Genomic DNA, 10,663 nt, shown 5'->3' with positions numbered 1-10,663 from the left:
CCCTTCTGTGGGTCTTTATTTGTAAAGTGAGAGTCTGGACTTCGGGGGCTGTAAAGCACTTTCTATTAAAACAAAAAAAGAAAAAGAAAAGAAATCTACAATGGGCTGGTGTGTCACATGCTAACACCATGCCCATGTGCCATCTAGCTAAGGTTATGTCCATATGGCAAGATAAGTAGCAACGTAAGGCTATGCATGGTAGTGCTGGCTGAATGGCTTGGGGATTAGGTATGAGAGAGTTCCAGAAGAAGGGGAGATTAATTTCAATTGGTGAAGGACATAAGGAAGGCTTCCTGAAAGAGCCAGGGCTTTTCTTCAACAGGGTTTAACAATCTGAAGGACCCAAGCTAAGGTGAAATGGCAGAAGCATGGAATTGTTCTGGAAGTCACACAGAGCTAAGGGTTATAGAAGTCCCATGGAGTTCACCAAATGTTCACTGAGCTCCTATTTGGCATGAAACACACAGGGTAAACCTCATGGGGGAGGAGGGTGTCACAGAAATCAAAAGACTCAGGTCTCATCTTCAGGGTGCTTAAAGCCTCGCGTAGAAAGGAAGACAGAGACATAAATCCAACAATATAGGAGAGGGGAAAAAAAGCTAAGTAATCCTCTAGGAATGATTTGTTCGAATGTTTAATCAAGTACAATGTTATGGAGATAGTGACATTTGCACTAGATTGAAGTAGAAGCACACAGGTTAGAGTTCTGGTTTCCATATATATCTTCTAGCTAAGTGATTTGGGGTAAAGTGCTCCCCCTTTATGAATCTGAGTTTCCTCCTACTTTCAAACAGAGCAAAACCAACCCTCCTTGAGTTGCTGTGAGAATATAGGTTAGGTCCATGCATGGCATGCAGAAGGTGCTCCACAAATCATGTTATTCTTAGCTGCTATAGATTGAGTTTATCACAAAGCATTGCTGAATTAGTTTCCTGTGGAAAGGTCTTCACTGAAAAACAGTTAATTGCATACTTTCAATCTCAGTTGATATAAAAAGTGGCCAATTAAAGAGATTCTGCCATTTCTGGGGGAAAAAAAAGAGTTGAAAGCATTGTCCATTATGTGACTCAAGGCCTCCTCTCAAATAAACCACAAGATATATTTGTCCTGGAATTAAGCAGAAGGGATTATCAAACATTTTATTTTCCACTCAACAAAACACAGCGAAATGTACCAAATGAAGAGAACGCCCACCATTGCGCATTTCTGATTTCTCACAAAGCTTCCTCTTCCAGGAGATTATGGAGATATTTTCTTGATTCCGATTTAAAACAATAGAAAGATTAAAGGTGGATTAGAAGCAGGCCAGCCAGGTAGTTAAGAACGTGGACTTTGGAGTGAGATAGACTTGGGTTCAAATATGTCATAGAGTCTAACCAATGTTTTTTTCTTAATCTCATTATTTTAAGCTTCATTTTTTTTAAATCTGCAAAATGGGAATAATAAGAAAAACAACTGATTATGTTATGAGGATTAAATTAAATAGTATAGGTAACCAATTGGGATAATGTCTGTCATAATAAATTATAACATTATTATTATTACTAAAGAGAGTAAAAAAGTAAAAGAATAAAATTTATGCTATAAAATGATATACTTTCCTACAATTTTTTTTTTTTAAAGAGCATGCAGTGTTAATCATTGGTCTTCATTTTCAACTAACATTCTAAGCTTAAGAAATGCCTTGGGCACCTGAGATGAACAAAATGTGGCTCCTTGGCATGAGTTGTAGGGCTGTAATCTAGACGTTTCTGTTTTAGCTTCCTAGTCTTAAACTTGCAGGAAGATTAAGAGAGGACTCCAGCTGATTCCTAGAGCTACCCATTACTGGACACAAAAGATTCAAAACATGCAGAGGAAAACACCGTGAGCTTGCTATCTCCGCCCCAGCCACAGTGGTCCCTACCCCCAGCCCCCTACCTCCACCTCAGACAAACAACAGGATCACTAGCTCCTTTTCTTTGTGGCTCTGGACTCAGAACAGCGATTCCTAAATCACCAAATTAATTTTTGTTTCAGAGGGATCTTGGAGATGTGCAAAACTACTCTGGGCTGGGAATAAATTTATTTTTAATATGATTTAATAAGCTAGAAAGGTAGAAAACTGCTGAGCAAATCAAGTAAATTGAGTTCAAACTCACCCCTAGTCTTACGAAGACAAAAGTTAAAAACTTTTAGTTTTCAGTGGGTACTCAATTCAGAGGAGTCATTACAACTGTTGGCATGATTAGTACAACTGTCAACTCTAGTATATATGCTAACGAATACAGTTAAACTACTGTTGTGGAGGAAGTAAAGAAGCCAATGTTTGTCCAGCACCCACTGATATATGCCCTCGTCCCATGCCACGTGATATCCATGTTTCATTTAATCTTCCTGATAACCCCATGAAATCTATAAAAATGACAAACGAGATTCAAAAGATTAAGTGATTTTTCCTAGACCCTAGAGTTAAGACACAGAATGCTAGATTTGGATTGGCTCAGTTCTTCACTATTTATTTAATTTCTCCAATTCGGGTTTTTTCCCTTCTGTTAAATGGGATGATTATTAGACCTCCTCTGTAAGCTTATTATAAGGATGAGATGGAATTGTTCCAACAAAAAGTGCAAAAATATTGCTTGGAACATAGTACATACTCAATAAATATTAGCTGTTATTAGAATTGTTATTTAGCAAAGAGGCCAGGCACGATGGCTCATGCCTGTAATCCTAGCACTCTGGGAGGCCAAGGCAGGAGGATCACTTGGAACACCCAGGAGTTCAAGAACAGCCTGGGCAGTATAGCAAGACCCCATCTCTACAAAAAAACAGAAAACATAGCCAGGTGTGGTGGCACAAGCCTGTAGTCTCAGCTACTCGGGAGGCTGAGTTTGAGGCTTCAGTGAGCTATGACGATGCCACAGCACTCTATCCAGGCAAAGAAAAGAAAAAAAGATATTAATTTAGCATAGATAGAATTAAGAATCTGAATCCAATTTATTCTACTCCAAAGTCCACACTCCTTCTAGTGACCTTCACTTGAACAGCTGATGAACTATATCTGTCAGGGTATCCACAGATGCATCATTTGTGAAAGCTAAGGCAGAGAAAACAAAAAAAAATAAATTACATATTTATTAAGAACCTAATATGTTCATAGCACTGTGATTGGCACCACAGGAGAAACAAAAGAAGCTATATAATATATATATACATATATATATATATTTAAATTCAAAAGTGGTTGTGGACAAGGAGCAATATGCATAGTGCTGGGCTAGGCAGTGTGGGAAGAACAAATGTGAATTTAACAGTCTCTGACCCACATGGAAAGGGGAGACCAGCGGATATGGACTTGTGATGGTTTGCTTTGGTGCTGTGCCAATAGACATGCAGAGGCAATTCTGTGAGAGCCCAGAGGAGGGAGCCCTTCTTGCTGCTGGGGGAAGGGTGCAGTTAGTGGAAGGTTCTCTGAGCAGGTGAGGGAACTGGCCCTTGAAGATACTGGCCCTTGAAGAGTTCTAATCTTTGAGGAAAGACATAAACAGGGGACCAAGAACAATGGAACAGTCTATCTCATGGAGTTCCAGACTCTGAGACAGACAATGCTTGCCTTGGGAATTCTAAGATGAGAATAATCCGTCTGGCTTGGAGTAAGAAGTAGATAACACTCTGGCTCCAGAGGAAAGCTGATGAAAAAATTCCAGAGGGCCATAAAGTTTAGATTCCTGGAAAGGAAAAGGGGCTGCTTATTTATTGAGCAGCTACTATGTCATCCGGCAAGCTTATCTAATCCTCATGGCAACTCCATAGTAAGGTCACTGAGACTCAGAGAAATTGAGCAACTTGCTGAGGGTCACAGGAACCCAGGTCAGGGTGACTCTGGAACGTGTACTTTGAACCACCCTCACCCATTCAAATGCCTCGCACTCATTAGGGCTCTCCTATTATGTTGCTCTCCTAATTTCCAGTAGGCTCTTATACACTTCCTGGCAAAATACTTTGCTTTTAGTTATTAACAGACAAAATAAATGTTGAAGAAGTATGTCCTAAGAGTGAAGGAACAGATTAAAAGTGGTTTTTAGGACAAAAATCTCTGAAACATAAGGGAGTGCCTGTGGAGTGAGGGTGGGGGGAAGAAAGTGACATAGGATGACTAGATGGGGATTGTTTGCCATACTCCCATAATGGTGGGCTCTATTGTAGTTCAGATTTGGAAGCCACCTTAGGAATCTTCAACTCCTGTTTTCCCATTTTACATAAGAATGAAAGGAGATCTAATGATCCCACATGGGGCAGGAGATCACCAGTCACGTCACCTGACTCTCAAATGATTGCTCTTCCACTACAGATGATGAAAAGAGAGGGAACACATCCATCAAAGATCCAGTGATGGAGTAAAAAAGGGATTGCAGCATATGATATGGTATATTGTATATGAAATAAATAAGGTCATGCAGAGATCAATGATTAGGGTGGGTCACAAGCCAAGAATTACAACGCATCTAATTTCATGTACTCAATTAAAAACAAGCAAATACATACATACGTGCATGCATAAAGAATGAGGATGGCTTCCAAGACAGGTGGGACAAAATAGGAAATGTATGTTCAAGGAATAGATGAGTGAAAGGCTTTGCCAAGTGCTCCCAACACATTTAGGGACAGAGATCAAGGAGCTCAAGGAACTACATAAGACATGAACATCTTTGTCCTTTTCTTTTCCTGCCTTGTACAGGAGAGAAATGACTTGGCCTCGTCAATTTTTGTCTTTAAAAACTTAAGGAGCACTTTGACAACAGCAGGAGAACATATATCATTTTTATAGTTTATAAAATGTTACACCCCAGAGCATATTATATTTTATCCTTAAAATAAATTTGAAAAGTAGATATTCTCACTTTAGAGGTAAGAAAGTAGAAGGTAGAGAAGTGAAGTGGCTCATGCCAAGGCAGAGCACTGATATGTGCTGGAGGGAATGAGAACTAGAACTAAAAACCCCACGTTCCCACTCCTGGTCTGAGAATTGACAAAATTCGAAATGCCTAGGAATATTCAAATCTATTGTATACAATGAGTCAAAAGCCCCACCAGCCACCCCCAAGATATACAGTTTCCAAATGCCTAATGGCCACAAATGAAGTAAATCAGTAGTCATGGTCCAATCTCTATTGGGGAGGAAGGGGGATTTTAAGTGATATAATTTATGTCATTCAGTATAGCTCTCTTGTTATTGAATGGCAACCTCATGACTCTTATAGATGACTTGGAGTTGCAGAAAGTGAAAGATTTGCTCAGGCAAATTCCTTATCCATAGCACTGTGCACCTAAGATCTTTCTTCCAGCCAATCTCTGGAAACACATTTAGGATGTAGTGCAATTTTCATGTTATAACTAGAGAAACTGAATTCAAACATTCTTGGCCTAAAACTACATGGTAAGTTCTTTCTAAACCAGAAAGTTCTGAATCTGGGATCTCCTGTTTTCAGAATGGTGCCGTAATCCTTGCATATACTACATTCCGGCTTTTATATAGAAGGGATGTCTGAGTCATCTGCTCATCCTACAAATCTTCAGACTTTCACCAACACATATTCTCCACTGGTCCTCTCTCTCCCTGAAGCAGGTAACAATGTTCCCAGCTCTCAGGAAGAATCTCGAGCAGCTCTGAGGACAGGAGCACATGGGAGAGAAAATCACAAATTAGTGGAGCTTAATTTCATCTCTGGCTTCCAGCATGCTATGCACACACAAACTTCACACAGCATATTTTTGTCACTGCATTATTTGAACAGATTGGTAACTAATAATTTGTAATCTACCAGTGCTAACGCATGTTGACTTATTAAACACTTGGAGGAAAAAAAAGAAGAAGAAGAAGAACTGTTTTGCCATAAGGGGGAGCTTTTGAGTTCCATAAAGAGGGGGAAAAAAGAATTAAAAAAATATTACATATATGTCCCAGTTCAAAAACAGATCTACAAAGCAGCAAATGGTCAGATCCTTACCAGTGACATGAACAATGTCAGAGGACCTGAATTGCTTAGGTTGGAAAAAAATTAGGCAAATGAATATTTTTCTCTTATTTTTTTCATGTAAAATTAAGATAATTTCTAACAACTAATAGAATATTTTCAAGAGTATTTGGGGGAATTTAGAGACCCAGTTATGCTGTCTACAGCTTCTGAAAGGCAAATGCCCTGGGAAATGCCTTTCTTCTGTTTTCTTCTGATTCCATGAGGACTTTGAGAAACAACATTTGGGTTAGTTGAAGCGCGGCACTGGGGACTCAGGGAAGAGGGGGGACGGCGCTTCATTGCATAACTTTAAGGAAATTCTGAGAGGGAAAAGAAGAAAGGAAAAAAGGGGCAGAGAAGGCAAAAGAGAAGGGAAAGGAGGAGGGAAAGAGGAAGAGAGAGAAGGGAGGAGAGGAGAGTCAGGGAGAGAAAGAGGAGAGTGAGAGAAAAAGAAAGAGGGAAAGGGAGGGAGGAAGAGAGAGGGGAGAGAAAAGAGAGAGAGAGAAAGAGAGAGAGAAGAGAGAGAGAGCATTTTTAAAAATCTGAGAATCAAGTTTCAAGACTCTTTATGTGCTATAGAAAAGGATGAGGTTTACCAGCAAAGTGCAAAGGGGATCCTGAGAAAAAAGATAGATTTTTCTCCCGCCAGGAGGAAGAAAAAAATAAGAGGAGGGGAGGTGGTGAGGAAGGGGGAAAAAAGCAAGCAAAACAAAACAAAAACAGGAATGTGCGTTTTGAGCAGGAATGAGGAGAGCTGGGAGGACCATAAGGGGGTGTGTACAGAATTTCATTAAATTGTTACTTTAAGATTGTCTTCTTAAAAAAAAAAAAAAGGAGGGGGTGGAGAAGCGGCAGCGAAGGCAAGGAGGCAAACGGCAAAGTGGAGGAAGGCTGGGTAGCTCGGCCTCTCCAAACTGATTGATTAGTCATGATCCCCGCAGTTTTAACAGGGACTCATTCAATTGGGAAGGTGGAGCGCTCAGGAGCAGATTAGCATACGCTTGTTTACTCATCTTCTGAGGGATTTTTTCCCCCTCTTTCCTTTCATTTTGTGAAGAAGGAGGGAGGGGAGGGGGGACTGGGGGGGGAGAAGGGGGCTGTGGCTTGTGTTATAAAGGACGCAAAAAATAAATAAATTAGAGCATCTTTTGGGGGGAGGGAATTCAGCGGATCAGTGTCTTAGAGGAGCTTTTTTTTTTTAAGAGCGAGAAATCATATAAAATAAAATGAAATAAAACAAGGAGGAAGGCAACCAGCTGTTAGAGGGGGAAAATAAGGCAGATAAAGGAGAGGGGAGAGAAATTAATTGCCAACCAGGAGGAGTTGGACTGTATTTTTCAAAGGTGGGGGGAGTGGAGCACACACCTTGAGGAGGAAAGCGAGAAAGAAAAGAAAAAAGCAAGTGGAAGGGGGGGCTCGCCCAAGAAGGGTGAAGAAGCGAAGAAAGTCGAGGCGCCGAGGCTCCCAAAGCTGGCAGCTCCGGGCGGCGGTGCAGGGGCGAAGGGGGGGCGGGGGGGACCGTCGGACATGCGGCTCTGGAGTTGGGTGCTGCGCCTGGGGCTGCTGAGCGCCGCGCTGGGCTGCGGGCTGGCCGAGCGCCCCCGCCGGGCCCGGAGAGACCCGCGGGCCGGCCGCCCCCCGCGCCCCGCCGCCGGCCCGGCCACCTGCGCCACCCGGGCGGCCCGCGGCCGCCGCGCCTCGCCGCCGCCGCCGCCGCCGCCGGGCGGTGCCTGGGAAGCCGTGCGCGTCCCCCGGCGGCGGCAGCAGCGGGAGGCGAGGGGCGCCGCCGAGGAGCCGAGCCCGCCGAGCCGGGCGCTCTATTTCAGCGGGCGAGGCGAGCAGCTGCGCCTCCGGGCCGACCTCGAGCTGCCCCGGGACGCGTTCACGCTGCAAGTGTGGCTGCAAGCGGAGGGGGGCCAGAGGTCTCCGGCGGTGATCACAGGTAGGCGAGGGCGCCCCGGCGGGCGCTGCACCGTCCCCGCGGCCCCAGGGGCGCGCGGGTGCCTGGGCGCGGGTGGGTGGATGGCGAGTGGGGGGCTTGCGGGTGTGTCCGTACGGGAGCCGCCCCGGGAGCAGCGCGGAGACACCCAGGCGAGCTGCGAGCCTCACTTTGCCCCATCGGTAGAATGGGCGCACTCAGAAGGCTTCGCTGCCTGGCCCCCGGGAGGAGCGTGAGGAGCACTCTTGGCGGCCCGGAGACTCTCCGTCAGTGAGGGCTGGTCCCCGGGGAGCTTAGTGCACGCGCCCCGTGCTCGGGATGGTCAGAGGTACTCTGTCTCCGTTTGGGATGGAGGGGAGGATGACCCAATTGGGATGCATGCGAAAGGAGGCTAGAGGACCTTTGATTTCTTTGGCGTTTTAAGGGGGGTAGCCCCCCCTTCATTAGGCCCGGTTGCACTGAAAGCAGGCAAGGACAAGGTTGTTGTGATCGCCAGGACTTAGAAGTCCTCGAAGTGCCCCAAAGTTGCTCTCTGCTTGAAGCTTGCCTCTGGGATTCACCCCGGCCCCCGGCCCCCAGCCACACACACTGCCATCCCATGTCCTCAGCCTATTGCCGGTCACTCGGGGCTGGGGCGAGACCTTCCCAACGCACACCCCGCCAGCTTTGCCCAGACTCGGCCGCGAAACGGGGCGCTTTTCTCATTTGGGACTTTTATGAGCCCGTAATGAATTTGAGTTCTCCCTCCTCACCCTCCCTCTCTCCCCTTCGCGAAGCCCATAGTGAAACCGGACACTTTGCGAGGGTTGCAAACCTTAGAAATGCTCCAACATCCATTTTTCCCCCTCCAAATGAATCTGTGGAAATGCCTTTAATAAAACTGGGGAGCGGGGCGGGGGGGGGGCGGCGCTGGAGGAGAGAAGGAAAGTTTTGCCTCCTCTGTCTGGGAGATTCCCTTCCTGCACAAACAATCTTACCATGCGTGACCTGGGACGTCTTAAAGTGAGAGTAGGGGTTCCCCCTTCGCTGCAGCCAGGAAACGTGTGGAGGCGGCTTGCGATCCCACCCCCTTAAACACACACTTTCTTAGAAGGGAAAGCTCTGAGCTTTTCGGGAAGTTCTGCTGCGTTCTATCTTTCTTTGGCTTAGGCTTTCGCAAATGATGCGCTGACTGTCCTATTTACACGAAGTCCCCCTCGGGAGACCCAGACTCTTCTGCTATACCAAGAACATGCCCCCCGAATCCTCCACTTTCCAGCTACCAAAGGAGAGCAATAGAACGACTCCCCCCCACCAACCCACAACTGACGTCATCGCATGCTATTTTTCCTTTTTTTTTTTTTTTTTCTCCTCCGGGAAGGAGAGGGAAACCGAGCTCATTCACTTTTAACTCCCAAGCCCTAGTCAGCCAGAGGAGGGTCTAATGTGGAGCAGAGGAGGTGTTATTCATAATCATAACGACGGTGGTGATAATTCGGGGCTGTGCCGTGTTTACTTCTTTTCCCGAACATAGGAAAAACATAGAGCCTGCTGCTAGGAGGTGATAAAAAAAAAAATGTGTGGGTCTGGTTTTTCCTGGTCTTTACCTGTCTTACTAGTGATTTGGAAGGCTTCCCTGCCAGAGAGGCGAGCCCAGTGTTATACAGGTATCATCAATGCAAAGGTAGTGAATGCATTTAAAAAAATATCTATATATATGTATAAAACACCTGGGATTCCACAGGAGACTGCTTTATAAGTGTCTATAATCCAGTCAAGGAGCCTCTCTTCACACGCATTCTCTTGAGCACTCATTCGCTCTCTCGCACAAAGATTGTTGCAGTAAAATACTTTAATTGGATGGGGGACGTTAGGTTATTATTGCTTGTATAAAATGCCTGGTCCATTTTATGTGTGGAAATAACATTCCTCTCAAAACGAAAAAAAAAAAGAAAAAGAAAAAGAAAGAAAGAAAAGGCACTGCTGTCGTGTAGCACCAGAAAGCCAGGAGCTTTCCCCCTGAGGATTCTGGTGGATTTTTTTCCCTCCCCTAGTTGAGTCCGAGCCAGATTCGGCGGTGTGTAAACACCTGGCTCCGAGCCAGCAAAGACTCATTCTGCGGATCCTCCACACGGTACAGACCGTTGGACTAAAAAGAACCTGCTTCTCCTTGAATTAAAAAGCAAACAAACAGAGGTTCTTTGCAGAAGTACTTTTTCAGCTCCCTGCTGCATGTAAGTTTGGGCTGGGAGAGGAAGGATCCGAGGTGGGCAGCGGGGGGCTCGGTGCCAAAACTCGTCGTCCCGCTGCGACCTCAGGTGCCGAGTTTGCTGTGTGACCTCCGCTGGCTTTCTCTGGCTGGGCGTCGCCACTTTCCTAGGAATCCCTGGTCACCTATCTAGAGAGAGCAGTCATCGCTCAGCAGGGACCGCGCTGCTATTTCAGGCAGAGGGCTGCTGCCTCGCTGTCAGGCCAGGCTGCCTTACATCACTCTTTGCTGCAGGATTCAATTGGGTTTCGTAAAGGTCTAATTTTACGGTGCTGTTAACCGGGTCTGTCGTCTGGCAGAGGCAGGCCTTGCCGCTCCTGGTAGGCGGGCTATCCGCCCGGGGATGCTATTTCTGCCCCGGTTCAAACTTCACTGACACCAGTTCAGACAGGCGCTCTCCGAGAGACAGGGGGAAGCAGCGAAGGAGCAGTTTGCTTCCGAAGCTCAGAAAACACGCCTTGTATTTTTCTGAAAGGG

The 10,663-nt window shown here is 45.7% G+C and overlaps 1 protein-coding gene across 1 annotated transcript in view; it reads left to right on the top strand.

The window, feature by feature from the left end:
* The first annotated feature begins 7,526 nt into the window (after nucleotides 1-7,526).
* The window catches only part of PAPPA (pappalysin 1), a 236,897-nt gene continuing 233,760 nt past the window's right edge, over nucleotides 7,527-10,663 (top strand). Inside the window, exon 1 of the mRNA XM_045563088.1 lies at nucleotides 7,527-7,941. Within this exon, the coding sequence (XP_045419044.1) occupies nucleotides 7,527-7,941 (415 nt within the window). The remainder of the gene's footprint in view (nucleotides 7,942-10,663) is intronic.

The sequence above is a fragment of the Lemur catta genome, chromosome 10, assembly GCF_020740605.2.
Source record: "Lemur catta isolate mLemCat1 chromosome 10, mLemCat1.pri, whole genome shotgun sequence".
Classification (NCBI taxonomy): domain Eukaryota; kingdom Metazoa; phylum Chordata; class Mammalia; order Primates; family Lemuridae; genus Lemur; species Lemur catta.
Note: the sequence above shows the minus strand (reverse complement) of the source record. Positions and strands in the feature narration are given on the sequence as shown.